Consider the following 21,103-nt stretch of genomic DNA (forward strand, 5'->3'; position numbering starts at 1 on the left):
TTAGAAACTAAAAGGAGGCATAAGAATGAATACTCTAAAATCTTAACACCTAATAACAAAACCCAAAGGGACAAGGAAGGACTTATTCACTACACTAATCTAAGCTATCTAACTAACAGGGCCCAAGGAGCTATACTGGAGTCTCTGGGTTTCTGCCTCACACCTGGAACCTGCCAGGCTTGAGTACAGCTGGGGCTTTTGTGGCTTTGGGATTTCTCACTGCAATCCACTGATGATGTCTGGATGCCAGGAGCTACAGTTGTCTCAGGAACTAAGCAGTAAGGGTTTTGCTTGAAGCACTGTCCTCTTCTCTTGTTCTTTCCTTAAATGCCACACCACACAGGATCCAGGGGAAAACAGGATGCAAGGTGTCCTTTGCTCTGAGTTCTCCCAGGCTGGCAACAGTGTTTGCCTACCACTAATGGAGTCCACACACAGAACACACATAGACTTCCTCCTCCTTCATTCCAACCTGGAATTCCCAGCTCCAGCTCCTTCCTGCTAGGTACTTCCTAATCAATATATAATCAATACCTAATAACTAGTTAATCTAATCTTACTCATAACAGTACCTGAGAGACGAGGAGGAGGGGAATCACAGCATGGTCTGGCTGCCTCCATCTTGAAGCCAGACCACCCGCTATGAAGTTGATTAACCTCGGGAGAGGCTTGCGTGAACCCTGCCCTCATTCAGAATCGGATTGCGGTCCCCCATACCTCATCTTATAGGGAAGCCTCGCCCCCCAAATCCTGTGGGGTGGCAAGACCATCCAGGTCACCCAGTTTAGGGGTGACACCCTCTTAAAGTCTCAGCAGTGTATATTCGGCGGGAGGGGAGAGCTAGAAGAGAGTCTCACCCTCATAGACTCTCTCTACCTCCCCTCTATCATAACATTGGTTATTGCTGGCTCCTTTAATTATTATAAGCTCAAGGGCAAAAACTCTCGCTTTTGTATTTGTATCCCCAGTTCTAAGCTAGAACTATTTGTTGGAAGGAAGGAAAAATGAACCCTTCTTAAAGGAAACACTGAACCACAAAAAGTGAGTGGAGAGTTTATTCTACATGTGAAGATGGAACTGGAGCCCCAAGTGAGCCTCCAGGTGGGGGAATGAGGGCAGCACCAGCCACCCGGCCCTCATTGCACAAGAAGTTGAAGGTAGCACAAGCATTGGGCTGCAAGAGACAAACCAAAACTAAATTAAAATTAGCATAGATTTTTCTCTTCCAAAGGGAGCTGGAAATGATGGGAAATGTGAGAGAGAAAGAGGGTGCATGTGCACATCTAGAGTTCAGCAAAGACCAACCAGACTACTTACCGTGTCTTGTACCTCAACAGCAATTCTCCGCTTTCTCATAGCCTGCAAAATCTCTGGATGTAGCTTTTCCATGCGGTCTCCAGTGCCCACCACCACAATTTCTGCCAGGAAGGAGAAAGGAACACATGTTCCAGTTCTGATGTGACTACTTTCCTGTCCCTGCCTGGATAAAGTAGGGGTTGCTCACCCTATCAATTTCCTAGAGATCTAGTTTGAACAGAGTACTAGACCTGGAGGCAGAAAGACTCATCTTCCTGAGTTCAAATCTGACCTCAGACCCTTGCTGTGTGACCTTGGACAAGTAAAAAGTTCTGTCTTCCTATGTTTCTTCATGTGTAAAATAGGGATACTAAAAGCACCTACCTCCCAGGGAAGCTATTAGGATAAAATGAAATAATATTTTTAAAGTGCTTTGCAAATCTTAAAGCACTATATTAATGTCAATTATTATTGTTGTCCAACTCGAATCCTAAACTCTTAGAACAAACATGATTAGGAGAAAAAATGCAGTGATAGAGTGACAGATTGCCAGCCAGGGTGTTGTTCTAAAGGCCTTGAGAAAATCAGAAAATTCCAAGGGTGGTGTCAAAGCCCTCGACCAGGGGTCAGTAGTTCCCTACTAAGGACCCTGCCAGACTCTCCTCACCAATTCGAGGCTCTAACATCCAAAAAAGGGAGAAGCTCTCTTCTGTGATATCCTGATGGCTCCCCACCTAGACAGAGGAAGGAAGGGAGAGCTTGGGTTAACAGTGCCCACATGAAGTAAAACATCATTCCAAGTTCTCTCCTCGGTTTTCTCCTCTGGACACTTGCTCCTTCAAAAACTCCTTTCATTTTCAATATCTCCTTATCCTCTGACTCCATTGATGCTGCCTATAAACATGTTCAGGTCTTCTGCATCCTGAATAACTCTACAATGGACCCTGCCATCTCCACAAACTATCTTCCATCTGCTCTCTCACAACCAATCTAGCCTATACTTCCTGCCTCATTTCCTCATTTTTTAAAAATCCCCTTCATTCAGTTTTCTGCCTTCAACACTTGGCTGACACATTAATCTTTTAAAGGTTACTATGAGATCCAAGTTATTTAAGTACTTTAATTGCAAAATCTAACAACCTTTTCTCAGTCCTCTCTTTGCTGAATTCCTCCAATAATCTTTCTTCCCCTGGCTTTCCTAACATGGATGTGGTTCTCCTACTTATCTGACCATTCCTCAATCTCCTTTGTGAGGATGATTTACCCTTTCCTTGCCCACCAAATAGGTCTCCCAAAGCTCTGTTCTGGGCTCTTCTCTCTACCCTCTCTTGGTGATCTCACTAGCTCTAAATGTTTGAATTATTTATATGCAAATAAATCCTATAATCAGTCCTAACTACTCACATCCTAAATAACCAACTGTCTACTGGACATCTTTTAGAAAAATCATAAGCATATTTTTTATTTAAAATCTTTACATTTTTGTTTAGAATCAACACTATATATTGGTTCCAAGGCAGAAGAGTGGTAAAAGCTAGACAATGAGGATTGATTTGCCCAGGGTGGTTACAACTAGGATGTTTCTGAGGCCACATTTGAACCCAGGACCTCCTATCTCTAGGTCTAGCTCTCTCTCCACTGATCCACCTGGCTGCTCCCAAGACCATAAGCATTTCAAATTAATCATATTCAAAAAAATTCATCAAAAACAAAACTGGAAATGAAGAGAGTGCCTAATCAACTGGGGAAATGGCTTAACAAATGATGCCATATAACTGGGGTGTGATATTATTGTGCTCAAAGAAATTATGAAGGGGATGGGTTCAGAGAAACTTGAGAAGATTTATGTACAGTGAACAAAACCCAAAGAGTAATTTCTACAGTAACAACAACATGGTCGAGACAAACTGATCGATGCAATAAGGACTTATTACAGAGGACTCCTGCTTTCTGACAAAAAGGAGATGGACTCAGAGTGCAGAATGAGACATTTCTCTTTTGGCCTTGGCCACTGTAGAAATTTATTCTGCCAAACTATGCATATTTGTTACCAAACATGGCTTCCTTTTCACTGAAGGAGGTGAAAAGAGGGAAATAATGTCCTATTTCCTCTAGGATAATGTTGAAATTCTTTGGCTTAGCATTGGAGGCCCTCTAAAATTTTGATTCTAGAACACTTCTAGGCTACCTTCACATTACTCCCCAGCCCACGCTGTGTTACAGATAAACCAGCTTCCTTGCTTTTTGCTGTCATCTCCCACTTAGTTACTTGCCCAGGCTGGCTCCACACTGGGGATATGCTCCTCTCTGGCCTCTTCCTCTTAAAAGCCATTGCTTTCTTTAAGATTCACTTTGGATGCTACTGCCTACTCAATACCCCCATTGTTAATGTCTTCTTAAAATTAATTTGTATTTATCTGTGTATATGTTGTATACTAGTTCTCAAAAAGTAAGCTCATTAATAGGGGGACAGGCTTATTTTTAGTTTTGTTTCCACAATGCTTTTCACCCTGTGGGCCTTCAGAAGCCTAGTAGGGAGAAAGGAGAACTATGACCTGGGTTTTGGGTGTTGGGGACAGAACAGATCCCCATTCTGTATGTCTTTGAAGGTGGGGAGAAAGGTGAAGAAAGGACTCACATTCCACTGCATGACAGAATGGGGGACTAAGGCACAGGGCCCCACAACTCGGTTGCCATTGATGGTAAAGCCACGGGGACTATAGGAATCTATGTACATAACATGGGGTGAATCCTTCTCCAGCAAGGAAATGGTGGTCCTCTGGAAGAGCTCATCATCTACAGGTGTCAAGTGGTGGCTTCTTTGTGGTAGCCTGGATGGAGAAATACAGTGTAAGTGGCCCAGAGAGGAGACATGAGGAGGATCCCCAATGGGAAGGGATGTATGAGAACTGAAAATGTTAGGGAAACATGTGAATGGGACAAGAAGGGTCAAGTTGTGAAGGGAATATAGGAAGGAGGCATGAAATTGTGATGTCCACACAGAGAGAACACTGTGATGAAGACATGAGAGATTAAGAGGCCCTGAGGGCCAAACAAAAATATTACCGTGGTGGAAGGACAATGTGATGTGAAGGTCATATGGGTGGGGTGTCGCACATGGGAAAACCTAGTAGAAATTCAATCTATACAAGAAAGAACTGTGAAGGCAGTTTGGGGTATTTTGAAAATTGAAAGGATAGAGACTGAATTTGAGAAAGGAGAAATTTGGTAAGATTTGAGAATAGAGGGAAGCTATAGGAAAGGAGCTAGATAAAAAGGACAAGGAATCAAAGTTAAATAGAAGCATTTAAGGAGAAAGAGAATTTTTCAAAAATGCCCAGTCAGGACACCTGAGAATGAAATGGGCAAGGCAATCAGTTGGGTAAGACAAAGTGAGGCAAGGGAAAGGAAGCAGGGTGTTGGCAGTTAAGGTACTTTTTAACAAAGTACAAGGTGAATAACAACACTAGAGTTGTAGGCCCTCCTGCAGTTCCAAGGGAGTCAGTATCAAAATTAAAAATCTGGTGAATTCATGTGAGCATAAATGATACTGTCAGAAGAAACCTAGAAACTGCCAATGCCAAGAAATTATGAAGTCTTAAGACAAGAAACTGAAGACCATAATAATAAGTGTAAGTTGAATTTTTCTCACTGTTACCCACTAAAGGCAAAACATGTAAAAGAAAAAAATGATTTTAACAGTGATGTCTAAGAATTGGAATTGGGTTTCTAAATGATAGCTTAATATACAGAGTGGGGCAGCTAGGTGGCTCAGGGGATAGAGCACCAAGCCTGGAGTCAGGAGAACTTGGGTTCAAATCTGGCCTGAGACACTCCCTTAACTGTATGACCCTGGGCAAGACACTTTACCCCAATTACACTCTTCTCAGTATTACCTCAGTAAAACAGAAGGTAAGGAGTTTTTTTTTTAAATAAAAATAGAGATGACAAGGAAACCAGTGAAAATGGCAGAGTAGCAGGAGGTCATACTCCCTTTTCTCCTGCACAATTAATTACTCCACAAAGATACAGAAAACATACTAGGCCATGTCTTGATCAGGAAAGACAGGAAAAAACAAGTTATTTTTCCATCCTGGGCTGGCTCTGAGAGATAGATAGGTCTCTTGTCACTGGGGATGGGGTTTAGTCAGGAAGACACATGTGGATCATGGACTAAAAAAGGGCCAGCCTACAACTGGGAATCTGTTGCCTTACTGTTCGGTTCTGGGTCACAGAATGATGTGGAATGATGAAAAGACATGTGTAAAGATGTGGCCAGTCCAAAGGATCTTCAGGCTGTGGATTGAATATAGATTCAATACAAAAGTAAGCAGCAGGGGGCAGCTGGGTGGCTCAGTGGATTGAGAGCCAGGCCTAGAGACAGGACGTCCTAGGTTCAAATCTGGCCTCAAACACTTCTTAGCTGTGTGACCCTGGGCAAGTCACTTGACCCCCACTGCCTAGCCCTTACCACTCTTCTGCCAAATACACAGTATTGGTTCCAAGGCAGAAGGTAAGGGTTTAAAAAAAAAAAAAAAAAAAAAAAAAGGAAGGCTGGAAAAATGAACAAAGAATCACACCATAAGAAGTTCTTATGATTATGGGGACATTCAAGATAATCTCAGAAGAACAAAACAACTCCAGAACATCTCCAAGCAAAGGAAAATAACTCAGGAACAAGTTCAACTAGAGTTCCTGAAAGAAATGAAGCTGAACTTTAAAAAAAAGCTAAAAAAAATCAATGAAATAAGTGCAACTAGAAAAACAATTGGATAAGAAATTAGAGGGCTGGGGGAAAATGGAAAAGAAATGAGAGATATGGAAGAAAGAATTGGGGATTAACTGACCCAAGATATAATATTTGAAAATTAGAATGGACCAAAATAGAAGTTAATTATCCCATAAGGGTTAAAAGTACCAAAACAAAGTAAAAAACAAACAAACAAACAAAAACAACAAAACAAAAGAGAAACATGCAGTATCTCATACCTAAAAACAGCGACCTGGAAAACAGATCAAGGAAGAAAAATTTTAAGAATCATCACACTACCCGAAAGCCAAAAAAAGATCCTGGGATTCACAGTTAGAGAAATTAAATATGGCTAAAAAATGGGCTTAGACATTATATTTCAAGAAATATTAAAAAAAACTGCCCAGCTCCCTACAAACCAGAGAGCAATATGAAAATATAAACATCACCTCCTAAAGAAAACATCAAAATAAAAACTCCCAGGAACAGTATAGCTAAAATTCACAGCTTGCAAGTTAAAAAAAAAATACTGGAAGCAGAGAAAGAAAAAATTCAAATACTGAAGAGTCATAGTCAGGATCATGAAAGATTTGGTAGCTACTACTTTATTCATTCACTCATTCATTCATTCATTCATTCATTCATTCATTTGTTTGTTTGTTTTTTAAAAACCCTTACCTTCTGTCATAAAATCAATATTGTGCATTGGTTTTAAGGCAGAAGAATGGTAAGGGCTAGGCAATGGAGGTTAAGTGACTTGCCCAGGGTCACACAGCTGGGAAGTGTCTGAGGTCAGGTTTGAACCTAGGACCTCCCGTCTCTGGGCCTGGTTCTCAATCCACTGAGCCACCCAGTTGCCCCAGCTACTACTTTAACAGAGTAGAGACTTTGGACCATGTTATTCTAGAAAGCAAAAGATATAAGCTTATAACTAAGAATAACTTGCCCAGCAAAACAGAGTATAATCCTACAAGGAGAAAAATTTATCTTTAATGAATTAAAGAAGTTCCAAGCATTCCCAATGAAAAGCCCAGAACTGCATAGAGACTTTGAAACACAGGAGGCAACAAAAATATAAGTGAGCAATCATAAGGGACTAAACAAAGATAAACTGTTTACATTTCATATATGGGGAGATGATACCTGTATCTCCTTAGAACTCTATTATTATCAGGAATATGGGAATCTATGATCACAGAGGGCCTGAGATTTTCTCTGTTCTGTTTTGGTGACCTTAAAAGAAGACTCTAGTCCAGGGGTTGGCAATGTAAGAGCCATATCTGGCTCTTTGGGCCAGATATGGTTCTTTCTGCAGGAGCCATAAAGTCAATTTTTTTTCAGGCGCTGTTACAGGAGCCGCACTGTGAGCACTGTACAGCTCTCATGAAATTACATTTTAAAAATGTGGCGTTTATGGCTCTCACGGCTAAAAAGGTTGCCGACCCCTGATCTAGAGGGAAGGGAAGAGGAATATACCAAGTAGGGGAAAAGCAAGACAGAAGAAAGAAATTCTCTCACATAACTGAAGTATGTGAATAAACGTCTATACAAACAAGGTAGAAAGGTATGGATCAAATGACACTGGACCCTCACTCTCATCTGAAATAGTCAAAAGTGAAAAGAATATACAGAGTTGGGTACAGAAATCTCTCTCAACAGGTTACTGTTGAATCTTTTCAAAAGTCTTTTCAAAACTTAAGAGTTTTCGGGGGCAGCTGGGTAGCTCAGAGGATTGAGAGTCAGGCCTAGAGACGGGAGGTCCTAGGTTCAAATCCGGCCTCAGCCACTTCCCAGCTGTGTGACCCTGGGCAGGTCACTTAACCCCAATTGCCCAGCCGTTACCACTCTTCTGCCTTGAAGCCAATACACAATATTGACTCCAAGACAGAAGGTAAAGGTTAAAAATAAAAATAAAAATAAATAAATTTAAGAGTTTTCTTGGAGAGTGGTTGGCCATTTACTTCTCTAGTTGACTTTAAGGATAAGCAAAATGAGGCAAACAGGGTTAAGTGAGTTGCTCAGGGTCACACAGGTAGGAAATGTCTGAGGCCAAATTTGAACCTAGGGCCTCCTGACTTCAGGGGGCTTGGGAAGATAAATCTTCCTGACTGCGGGCTTAGCACTCTATCCATTTTGCCATCTAGCTCTCCTCCACTCAACAAGTAAACAAAAGGAAAAAAAGAGAAGTGAAAGGTGTCAAAAGGGGGGTAGGTATAGGTAATAAGAGGGAGGATAGATTACAGTAGGAATTAGCCTTAAGTAAAAATAAATTACTAAATAATATATAACAAAAAGGACAAATGTAAAAGGATGAGATGGAGAAAATTAATAATATAATAACTGAAAATGAAGAGGATGAAATAATCTATAAAAGGGAAGAAGTTAACAGAATAGATTAGGAAGCAGAATACAACAATGTATTGTCTATAAGAATACTGGAAACAGAAAAATACATAGTTGTTTTTTTTAAGAGACTACAGCAAAATCTGCTTCATATGGAGTAAAAACAACAGGAAAAGATAGCAATCATGACGTTTGACAAATCAATAACAAAAATAAACTCACTTAAAGAAATAAACAGGAAAAATCACATTTTTCTAAAAGGCACTATAAGAAATAAGTTAATATCAGTATTAGTCATACATGCAGCAAATGGCACTGCATTTAAATACTTAAAGCAAAAGTTAAATAAGTTCCACCTCAATTTACCCATGTCAGGTCTAAATAATTTTAGATAAATCAGATAGATTTACGAGCATATTCTATCAAACATTTAAAGAACAATTTATTTCAATCCTACATGAACTGTTAGAAAAATAGGAAAAGGAATGTTACCAAATTCCTTCTTTGCTATTAATATGGCTTTGATACCTAAAGTATAGTGAAAGAAAACTATAGATTAATATCCTTAGTTAATGATGCAAATATTTTAAATAAAATAGTAGAGAAAAGACTACAGTAACACATCAAAAAAGACTATCAATTATGACCAGGCTGGATACTAAGAATGAAGGACTAATTCAATATTAGGAAACTATATTGACCACATTAATTATGAGAACAACAAAAGACATGATTATATCAATAGATATAGACAAAGCTTTTTGACAAGATACAATACCTGTTTCTTAAACACATACATACACACAGAAGACATAGGAATAAGTGGGTCTTTTCTTAATATGGTAAGTTATATCTATCTAAAACCAAGAGGTAGCATTATCTTTAGAGGGGATAAACTAGAGGTCTTTCAACTAATCAGAGTTAAAACAAGGTGTTCCTTATTACCATGGCTATTCAATATTATGCTAGAAATGCTATCTATATCAATAGATGCAGTGAGGTTGCAAAGGAGGAATAATTTTAAGCAAATGAGGAATAATTATAAGCAAATAGAAAACAAAATTATCACTATTTGCAGATGATATGATGATTGTTTTAAAGAACACTAGAAAATCAACTAAAAAACTAATTTAAATAATTAACAACTTCAGAAAATTTGCAAGAAATAAACCTATAACAGCATTAAAATCCAGTACAAAGAGAGAGAAAAATAAATTTCAAAATAGCTACCAAAAGTATAAAATACTTGAGCATCGATTTGTCAAGACACATATAACAAATATATAAACACAACTACAAAACACTTTTTTACACAGACATCTAAATAAAATGAAGAAATATTAAGTGCTTAGTAAGTCAAGCTGTTATAACAAAAACAATAATATTACCTAAATATATTTATTTATTCAGTTCTATTTAATTAAACTACTCATTAATTAAACTACCAAAGGATTACTTTGTAGAATTAGGGGAAATAATAACAAGATGTAACTGAAGGAACAAAATTTGGTCAAGAAGCTCAAGAGAATTAATAGAAAAAAAAGTGGGAAGAAATGAGGCATAAAAGTACCAAATCTCAAACTATACTATATGGCAGTAATCATCAAAACTATTTGAAAGGTTCTGCCTAAGGCACTCCATACTGACAGCAATGGCAGAGAGGGCACAAAACCATCTTACTGCCACGTCTCCTGAAGCAGTGAGGTTGCAAAATGCCTGAGACAATGAAGCTGAAGAGTTGGGAGTGGGTCAGCCCAAAGTACTTAACATGTGCAACAAAGCAGCAGAAGAGGGCAGTAGAACTTGCAGCACAATATGAAAGAGAATTCTTGGTTCTCTTTGAGTTAACACTTGTGAAAAGAGAATCCTTTGTTCTCTTTGCCTAAGTTAAAGTTAAAACTTTGACAATAACTTAAGTACCCCTACTTAGTACATCACTAGATTGTGAGGACAAGATTAGCTCTCTTTTTTGATTGAATCAATACAAGCTTGAACTAGGTGGAGAAGCTCACAAACCACTTAGTGAGTTCACACCTTACTTGATGTTAGGTGAGAACAAGCCAGAAACGTAAGAGTTCACATACTCAGAAAGGTGTGGTTCCAAAGGTGAGAATTCAGACAATTTGGGAACCGTGACTGGCCCCCGTGAAAAGAGGCAGGGACAGGAAACCACCATAAAAGTCATCAAAATCCCTGAGGAATCAGTCTGGTGAAGGTGACTCTAGTGAAGAGTGTCTCTTGGAGATAGTCTTCGAGGTAACGTCACTGGAGACTGTGGCTTAGACTGCGGCTTGGATTGAGGCATCAACCTTGGATTCTGACTCCTGGATTACTAGTTGGGTGAGTGAAAAGGGCTGACTACTTTCCTAGTTTTCTAAGAGAATAGCTTCCATCTTGGGGGAGGCCAGTAGTTCCTCACTACCGGCCCTCCTGGCTGAGGACTAGTATAGATATTTTCTCTAACCTCTCTCACATTTCTCTACCTTACTGTTTCCCACTATTTTTGTAAATAAACTTCTGACTTGAGATATAATAACTCTGGCCAACCACATTATTTCACATAATTTAAGTCCAACCACTAAATTTAAATCTTACAACAGGAAACTGAGTCTGGCTAGACAAAAAAAAGCTACAGGCCTCACCACAGCAAGCCAGTAAGGCCCCCCATTGACAGACACACTGGAAAACAAAATCAGCTGGGCCTACCCATAATAGGGAAAACCCCTTTTTCAGTGCCTGTTGTTCTAACTCAGCCTTAGATATCTTGGATTTAACAGTTTTGCCAGTATTTCCATCTTGAGAAAGTATAGTCACACTGCCCTTATTATTATCAGGACCAGAAGGTCGACCATAAGCACCACCATTTTGTATGTAAAGTTCCAAATTATCCATTTTAACCTGCATCATTCTTGACATCTGCTTTGTCTCCGAATCCCTAAAATACCAGGTCACCACAATTTTAAAACAATAATTGAAAGCAAAAATATCCACTTTAATTTATTCATGATAATATCCAGTTAGAACAATAATGGGTATGTGTGATATCACATCCAGAACAGTAATGTGAAGAACAGGTTGGGCAAATCCAAAATCTAATATACCCCTACAATACCTGGGTATGATTTTAAACCACAGATAGGGAATGGATAATATCCCTTGCCACAACCCCAAGATCAAACAATCTATCCAATCTTCTAGTACCATTGTTCCAAACATTGATAACACCGACTAGTTATGCAAAATTACAGTGGTATTATTAGCCACAATGAATGACTAATAACAATAACTAACACAAATATAACAATATTAGTTTACAATTAAACAGGACCACACAAATAACAAGAGGCAAAAAAAAATAGGGAAAAACCCTTTCTCTGGGACTATTCCAGCCTCAATAGTATTTTGGCTTCCCACAGAGATTTTATCAAAGACGGGAGGTGGGGGGGTAAGCAGTTCTGAGTAGCTCACCACTGGCTGAGAACTTTCAGCTCACAGCCAATGGTTGTACCCCTCCACGGAATGTTCAGAATCCCCTGACTTCCAGTCTAGCTCTTTCTGCCCAAGAGAGAACTTCCTGCCTCCCTGTTACCCAGCCATCTGGGGTGCCAGACTATAATGGGGAAAAACCAGGGAAGGTGCCTTAAATATTACTTGTGGGCTCACTGGGGTGGATAGGAGACAGGAAGGGAGAATGGGTGAGACTTTACAAGTCAGGGAACCAGGTTTAACTACAAAGGAAAGACCATTGACTGGAATAACAGTTAAGCCTGACCAACTGACACTCAGCCCCACCCAGTCTGGAATAAATACAAATTAATACTTACACACAATAAGGACCTAAAATTACTAAAAACACACAGGGAATCAGTTTAATTATAATATGAGGGGATTGGAAAGGGGGTTAGGTAAATTATGGCTAACAACCCAGGACTGGAATCAAAAAGGGTAAGATCTCTAGCCAACCTGGCTTTCTGCCTGGCTTTGACAGCTTGGCTAAGGACCTGGGGAAGAGGGCTTGAACTTGGGATCTCACAACTCTTCCAGGGATGTTACAGGATGCCAGGAACCAACTCCTCCAGAACTGATGTAGCCAGGTAGGGATTGAAGTCTGCAAGTTGTTCACCAGATCACAGGCCACTTCCCTACTCAGTACTGTCTTGCTGGATTGATGTTCTCTGCTTTCAATCTTCACCACACTCCAAGATCCCAGGGAACCAGGGTGCAACTCCACTAGCTCTGAGGTCTCCCACGGCCAGTTACAGCTTGTCCCAACCACCATGGAGTCCTTCTCAGAGAGAGAGCAAGCCACTTCCTCCTTCCCCATTCCATGTGGAATTCTCCAGTCCTTCCTGCTAAGTCTCCTACATAACAACTAAATAATAATCTTCTTCACAACATACCCCAAGCACCAGAGAAGACACTCTGCAAGCTTGGAGCAATGTTACCCCTTCCTAGGAGCAGAGAAGAATCTCAAATGATAGATACAGTAATGGAAAAAAATAAATAGAAAAATGTGCAAAAGACAAAGAAAAAAACCTGACCTTAGAAAAATACTCTGTGACAGCAAAGACAAAAATATCAACTCAAAAGAGGACAACAATGCCAAAAAGGAAAGATGTAAAGCCTCAAACAAATGTATAAAAGGATGTCAGACCCAAAAGAATCCCTGGAAGAACTTGAAAAGAAGTTGAAAAATCAAATAATAAGAGAATTGACAGAAAGTCTCAACATTTGGAGGAAAAAAACTCACTGCAGAAATCAACTTCCTAAAAACTAATATGGGCCACAAGGAAATGGAGCCACAGAAACATACTGAAGAAAACAACTGCCTAAGGAATAGAATGGACCAGATGGAAATGAAGACCAAAAAAAGACTGAAGAAAACAATTTTTTTTAAAGAGTATGATTGGCCAAACAGAAAAGGAAACACAAAAACTAAAGAAAGGAAAATAAATCCCTAAAAATCAGAATTGGACAAATAGAAAAGCTAATGAATCCATAAGACATCAAGAAACAATAAGACAAAATTTTAAAAATTTTAAAAATGGAAGAAAATCTGAAATACCTCACTGGAAAAACAACTGATATGGAAAAATAGATCCAGGAGAGATCACCTAAGAATCATCAAAATATCTGAAAGCCATGATCAAAAAAGAGTCTGGAGGGGGCAGCTGGGTAGCTCAGTGGAGTGAGAGTCAGGCCTAGAGACAGGAGGTCCTAGGTTCAAACCCGGCCTCAGCCACTTCCCAACTGTGTGACCCTGAGCAAGTCACTTGACCCCCATTGCCCACCCTTACCACTCTTCCACCTATGAGACAATACACCGAAGTACAAGGGTTTAAAAAAAAAAAAAAGAGTCTGGAGGGACAGCTGGGTAGCTCAGTGGATTGAGAGTCAGGCCTAGAGACCAGGAGGTCCTAGGTTCAAATCTGGCCTCAGACACTTCCCAGCTGTGTGACCCTGGGCAAGTCACTTGACCCCCATTGCTTAGCCCTTACCACTCTTCTAACTAGGAGCCAATACACAGAAGTTAAGGGTTTAAAATAAAAAAAAAAAATTTTTTTAAAAAAGAGTCTGGACACCATATTATGAAGTCATCAGAGAAAACTGCCCTGATATCCTTGAACAAGGGGGGGGGGGGAGGGAAATAAAAATTGAAAGAATCTGCTGATTACCTCCTGAAAGAGACCGCAAAATAAAATACCCTAAGACTATTATAGCTAAATTTCAAAACTCCTAGGTCAATGAAAAAGTACTACAAGCAGCCACAAGGAAATGATTCAAATACCATGTAGTCACAATCAGAATTATAAAAGAGCTAGAAGCTTCTACATTACCAGGAACAGAAGACATGGAATATGATATTCCAAAACACAATGGATGTAGGACTACAACCAAGAATTATATACCCAGCAAAATTGAGCATAATCTTATCTCCAGAAGGAAAAAAAATGATGTTTAACAAAATAGAAGACTTCTAGACTTTCCTGACCAAAAAAGACCAATCTGATAAGAAAATTCAAAGAGCAAATTCATCACTCAAGAGAAGCATAAAAAGACAAAGTGAAAACTTAAGGGTCAATAAGGTTGAATTGAGTACATTCATATCTGGGAAAGTGATAATTGAGATATATATCTATGATACTTAAGGTACATGAAGTATTCAAGATACCTAAAGTACTTAAGATATTTAAGAACTTTATCACTACTAGGGCAATAAGATGAAGCATAAATAGATAAAAATCAAAAGATGAGAAAGAGGAACACATAGGAAGAAGAAAAAAATAGATAAAAAGGGGAAAACTATTTTATGAAGAGGCACATCAAAGGAGAAGATGGGGGGCATGCAATGCTTCAACCTTATTCTTATTGGAATTAGTTAAAAGTGGGGGTAATACACTCAGTCAGCTAGAGTAACATACCTTACCCTACAGGGAGGGGAAAGAAGAGAAAAGGCATGATAGACCAAAAAAAGGGCAAACTGGGAGAGGTGGTGGTAGGAAGAAAAACATCTGTGAACAGGAAAAGGCTGAAAGAAGAAAAGAGAAGCTTAAATGGAAGAAAATATAGAGGGAAACACACAATTAGTAATCATAACTGAATGTGAATGGTATAAACTCCCTTAGAATAGCAGACTGGATTAAAAACCAGATTCTCACAATATACTGTCTACAAGAAACACATTTAAAACAGGGAGACACAGACAAAGTAAAATTAAGGGGCTGTAGCAGAATCTACTATGTCAGTTAAAAAAGCAGGAGTAACAAATATGATTTCAGAAATAGCAAAAGAAATTATATCTTCATAAAAGGCACCAGCAACTATGAGACAATATCAATACTAAACATATATGCACCAAACAGCATAATATCCAAATTCTTAAAAGAGAAGTTACATGACTTATAAGGAGGAAATAGACAGTAAAACATTACAACTGGGGAACCTTAACCTTCTCTTTTCAGAAATAGATAAATCCACCCAAAAACTAAAAAGAAATTAAAGAGGCAAATAGAACATTAGAAAAGTTTAATATGAAAGACCTCTTAAAGAAAATTAAATGAGAATAGAAAGGAATATAAGTTTTTCTCAGTAGTACATGGCACCTTCACAAAAACTGACCAAGTAATAGGACATAATAGCCTCATAACCAAATGTAGAAATGAAAATATATTAAATGCATACTTTTTAGACCATAATGCAATAAAAATTACATTAAACAAAGGGCAGCAGAAAGACTAAAATTTAATTGGAAACTAAATAATTTTATCTTAAAGAATGAAAGGGTCAAACAACAAATCACAGAAACAATCAATAATTTCATTAAAAAGAATGACAAGGGGGCAGCTGGGTAGCTCAGTGGATTGAGAGCCAGGCCTAGAGACGGGAGGTCCTGGGTTCAAATCTGACCTCAGACACTTCCCAGCTGTGTGATCCTGCAAGTCACTCGACCCCCATACACAGTATTGACTCCAAGACAGAAGTTAAGGGTTTTAAATGACAACAAAAAGACAACATACCAAAATTTATGGGATGCCATCAAAGCTGTACCTGGAGGGAAATTTATATCTCCAAATGAATTATGTCAAAAAAACAGAGAAAGAACAGATTAATGAATTAGGCGTGCAACTAAAACAAACAAACAAAAAAAAAACAGAAAAAGAACAAATTTTAAATCCCCAATTAAAGACTAAATTGGAAATCCTGAAACTCAAAGGAGAGATTAGTAAAATTTAAAATAAGAAAACCATTTAACTAATAAATAAGACAAAGAGCTGCTTTCATAAAAAAATTAAATAGATAAACCATTGGTTAACTTGATTTTAAAAAAAAGAACAAATTATCAGTATCAAAAATTTAAAAAGCAAAATCACAACCAATGAAGACAAAATTAAAAGAATTATTGGAAATTATTTTGCAATTATATTATATTATATGCAAATAAATTTGACAATCTAAGTGAAAGATGAATATTTATCAAAATATAAACAACCTAGATTAACAAAGGAAGTAATAGAATACTTAAACAACCTTATTACAGAAATTTATAGCAAATATCTCTGACAAAGGCCTCATTTCTCAAATATATAGAGAACTGACTAAAATTTATAAAAATATAAAACATTTTCTAATTGATAAATGATAAAAAAGTTATGAACAGGCAGTTCTCAAAGGAAGAAATCAAAAACATCTTTAGTCATATGAAAAAAAATGCTCCAAATCACTACTGATTAGAAATGCAAATTAATACAACTCTGAGATATAACCTCACACCTACTAAATTGACTAATATGACAAAAAAGAAAAATGATAAATGCTGGAAAGGATGTGGGAAAACTGGAACTCTGATACACTGTTAGTGAAGGTGTGAACTGAAACAACCATTATGGAGAACAATTTGAAGCTATGCCCCAAAGACATAAGACTGCATAAATTTTGACCCAACAATACCACTACTATTGCCTATATTCCAAAGAAATCACAGAGAAATGAAAAGGACTGTGTAAGTGGAATTAGCTCACCCTCATTCATTCTTTAGACTTTAGCCACCAGGAATAATGTCACCCCACCCAACTTAGAATTAAGTGAGGAAGGGGGAGGCCTGTGACCCACATGTGTAAGTGACAAATCAAAAACAAGTGACTGCCCCTAGGGCAGTCCAAAACAAGGTTGAGGCTGCCGTTTGTCCACGTAAAACTGGAGGTGGACACAGGAAGTGACAAAACTGCTATCTTTTAAATATGATGGTAACTTCTTGTGAAGGGCTTTTTGCCTTTTGAACTTGGCAGTGGAGGAGCTGGGGTGAGACCTCAGACTGCTTCCCCTTGAATTGTCACATGGGTAAGTTAGGCTGACTCTCTTTCCTTTTTCCCTTGGTGTCTCTGGAGTCCCTAGCCTCAAGAGGCCTCTCATCTTAGAGAAGGCCTTGTTGCCAGAAGCCTTGTTTAATTAACCTCTGTGCCCCCTCTGCTGGGGCCTCTGAAGCCCTACCTGGTTTAGGCCTGAGTTTCTCTCTCTCATTTTCCCTACCTTCAATCTTCCTAATTGTAAATAAACCACCATAAAAGTCATCCTGACTTGGGTCTGTTATTTTGGAATTGAGTGATTGATTCCTGGTGACCAAACTTTAAATATCCAGTCCAACCATAATCTTTCCCATTTTCCCCTTTTTACAGGACCCATGTGCACAAAAGTATTTATTTCAGTTCTCTTTGTGGCAACAAAAAACTAGAAACTGAAGAAATATCCATCAATTGGAGAATGGCTGAACAAGTTGTGGTATATAATATTACTGAGCCATAAGAAATGACAAACAGGATGAGTTCAGAAAAACCTACTAAAACCTATATGAACTGATGAAAAATGAAGTGAATAGAACCAGGAGAACTATAAACAGTAATGGAAATATAGTGTGATCAACTTTGAAGGACTAAACTATTATGAGCAAAGCAAGTTTCCAAGACATCCACAAAGGACTCATGATGAAAAATGCTCTCTACAGTCAAAGAAGGAACTGTTGGGAGTCTGATTGCAGATCAAAGCATGCCATCTTCCATTTGTTTCCTTTATGAGTTTATTTTATGTGTGATATGTCTTCTGTCACAGCATAAGCAATAGAGTTATACTGCATGAAAACATTCGTTTTTTACCACAGCAGGGGGTGGAGATGGTATTTAAACTATAAAATATCAGAAAATAATTGCCAAAAATTATTTCTACATGTAATTGAAAAATAAATTTAAGGAAGAAAAACATTTTTGATACTTCTTCTTTAAAAAAATTGAGACTTATGAGTGGAACAGATTAGGTACACATTATACCAAAGCAAAAGAACACAGTATCCTAGAATTTGATAAATCCAAGGTTGTAGCTATTGAGGAAAGAACTCTCTATTCAATAAAAATTGCTGGGGAAACTGGAAAACAGTTTGGCCAGAAGTAGGTAGAGATCAGCATCTCACACTGCATACCAAGATAAGCTCCAAAGGGGTACATGGTTTAGACATAAAGGATGACATTATAAATTAGAGGAGGAAGAAAGAAATTACTTGTCAGATTTATGGAAAGGAAAAGAGTTCATGACGAAATAAGAGGTTCTTTCCAAAGGAGGGGAACTAGATCTTCCAAGAAGCAGCTGCTAGTCCTCCAAGACAAAATTATCTGATCTACAGGTGCAGTTAGGTGAGATATGTAAGCATAAGAAAAGCTAAATAGTGATGAATGAGGATTCCCCAAAGAAGGAAACAAAACAAGAATTTGTCAACGTGATAACAATGTTTTTTATATCCTGGAATTATGTATTAAGGGTTTGACAGAGCACCCTCCCAAAACTTGTTAAAAAAAAAAAGAAAAAAACTTATGGTGGTACTTTAAGGACTGCTAAGAAAAAAAAAGTTCTAGGCAACAAGGGCTTAGGGGCACAGATGGTGCTAGTCAAAGGCTACGCAGCAAATTTGGAAACTAAACAGATGATTAAGAAAATATTGTCTGGAGGGGCAGCTGGGTAGCTCAGTGGATTAAGAGTCAGGACTAGAGACAGGAGGTTCTAGGTTCAAATCCGGCCTCAGATACTTCCCAGCTGTGTGACCCTGGGCAAGTCACTTGACCCCCATTGCCCACCCTTACCACTCTTCCACCAAGGAGCCAATACACAGAAGCTAAGGGTTTAAAAAATATATATATTGTCTGGAAATCAGAGTTTGACTTGTGGACCATGACTTAAAAAAATACTCAAATGATAAATCCTGGAGTGGGATTGAATATCTGGCACACAATGCCTTGTAAGAATATATGTCTTGAAAGCCTAATCAAAAAGGCTTTATGAAATATGATACCCACTTCCCTGATAGACTGGTGACAGAATATGCACACTGGGAATTTTTTTGGTGCACCAATTTGTTTTTGACTATATATATATTTAAACAAAGCTTTTATTTTTCTTGCTTTCTCAGTGGAGGGAGTGGAAGAAAATGTGAATCTGAACATAGTTTAATTTAAAAAAAAAAAAAAAGCTTTAGACTGAAAAGGAAAATGGGGAAGAAAACCACTGTCAATATACATAGTACTATAGACAGCAGGTACAATGCAGAAAGAACAGCAGTAAATGTACTCAGAAACTCACAGAAAAGATGCAGGAAATGAGCAAGCAAGAAAAAATATCCTCAGATATCTATACAAAAAAAAACAAAAACAAAAACAAAAAACATAAGGAAATATGCAGCATCCGAAGGGGCAGTTAGGGTTGGAGGCCCACAGTGCCTGCCAGGGGTGCCCAAAAGTGTCAGTGGTTAGGATGCAAAGGTTATCCGGGTGGGTTACAAGAGGTCGTGGGAATCAAACGACCTTCACGAGGCACTCGGGGATGTCCCCAGTGAAAAGTGAGGCACATGTGTTTCAAGGTTGGGGGTATGATGTCAGGGTCAGGAAACATGCAGTATCACGCGGGTACGAAAAGCAGTTACCCGCGGCGTTAGGGGCACGGAGCACAAACAGACTTAGGGACAAGGGGCACAGGCAGAGTTAGGGCGGGGGGGGGGTCAAGCAGTGTTGGGGTCACGTTCGCCTCGGAGCTCACTCAATGTCCCGGTCACGTAGGTATGCGGGCGGCGGAGATGGGGAGGGTAGGACCGGGGCGGGTTTACTGGGGGGGGGGGAGGTCGCGGTGTGTAGGGTAAGCTCGACGGTCACTTGGTGAAGGGCAAAGGGGCCTCTCTCTCACCCCACCAGAATCGGTCTCAGCACGGGCACAGAGCGCGTTAGTCCCCGGAGCGCAGCTGTAGCGAAGGCGGCCATTGGCTCCTAGACAGGTCCCGAGGATGGACTAGCCAGCGCCAGCCCCAAGAGCGGCCAGCAGCCTAGTAGCGAAGGCAGAGCAGAGCCCAGCGCCCCCGTCTGTCCGGTGGGGTGCCGTGCGCATTACAGCGAGGGACCCCGCCCTTTCGTTAGACCCCGCCCTACTCCCTTTCTCGCCACTCCCCTTGGACCGGGCACCACTCGCCCTCCCCCACCTCCCACTCCCGGCCGGTTTCACTGTTTGAGGCTTCTGGCGTCTCCAGAAAGCCCCCAAGCTCCCCTGGGGCTGGGGTTTCCCCCACTCCTGCTGTCAAGACCCCGGGCACCCCTGGGACGTGGGGGCTGGGGGACCCTGCGGTCTGTGCCCCTGCTCAGGTGTCCCGCTGGGTAAGGTGGGCACCTGCCTGCATGGCCCCACCAGGCCCCAAGGCATTGTGCAGCCTGCCGGGCGCCATCCGGGTCCCTCCCCTGCTCAGGTGTCACTGCAACATCGCTTCCCTCTGAGCTCTCCCGGGTGCTCCCTCAGGCCTGCAGCAGACACCTGGGCCCCCTCTAAAGTACTGGGTGGAAGGAAAGGGAAACGGGAGGGAGGGGGGGGGAGTGGATGGATGCCCTTACCCCACCCCCGCAGCTTGCCAGCTGCAGTGTCTACTGGCCCATGTTCTCAAATTTTGGGGGAGTGGAGCCCTGGGTCTCAGTTTCCCCAGATAGAAAAATAAAAGGACACACTATTTTTAAAGATAGTTTTCATCTCTAAATGGTAATGAGAAGAGGGGGAGAAAATGTAAAAACAAAAAACACCTGAGGATACACAGGAGAGTAAGATAAATGCAAAGGAGAAAACTGAAAAGGGAATAAGGTCTATCAATCACCAAGGAACTGGATTAGCTCTGTTTGGCATCAGAGGGAAGGACCTTCCTTGATT

At 39.8% G+C, this 21,103-nt stretch overlaps 1 protein-coding gene across 1 annotated transcript; it reads right to left on the bottom strand.

Moving 5' to 3' along the window:
• Nucleotides 1-1,041: 1,041 nt before the first annotated feature.
• On the bottom strand, nucleotides 1,042-20,249 carry NDUFAF3 (NADH:ubiquinone oxidoreductase complex assembly factor 3). Its single transcript, XM_044656964.1, has 5 exons — nucleotides 20,105-20,249; nucleotides 3,935-4,127; nucleotides 1,964-2,030; nucleotides 1,318-1,418; nucleotides 1,042-1,174 (listed from the first exon to the last, which is right to left on the bottom strand). The coding sequence occupies exons 1-5, from the start codon at nucleotides 20,176-20,178 to the stop codon at nucleotides 1,055-1,057; spliced, it is 555 nt and encodes a 184-aa protein (XP_044512899.1). The 5' UTR covers nucleotides 20,179-20,249; the 3' UTR covers nucleotides 1,042-1,054.
• Between the last annotated feature and the right edge of the window lie 854 nt (nucleotides 20,250-21,103).

This window comes from Gracilinanus agilis, chromosome 1 (genome assembly GCF_016433145.1).
Source record: "Gracilinanus agilis isolate LMUSP501 chromosome 1, AgileGrace, whole genome shotgun sequence".
Lineage (NCBI taxonomy): Eukaryota > Metazoa > Chordata > Mammalia > Didelphimorphia > Didelphidae > Gracilinanus > Gracilinanus agilis.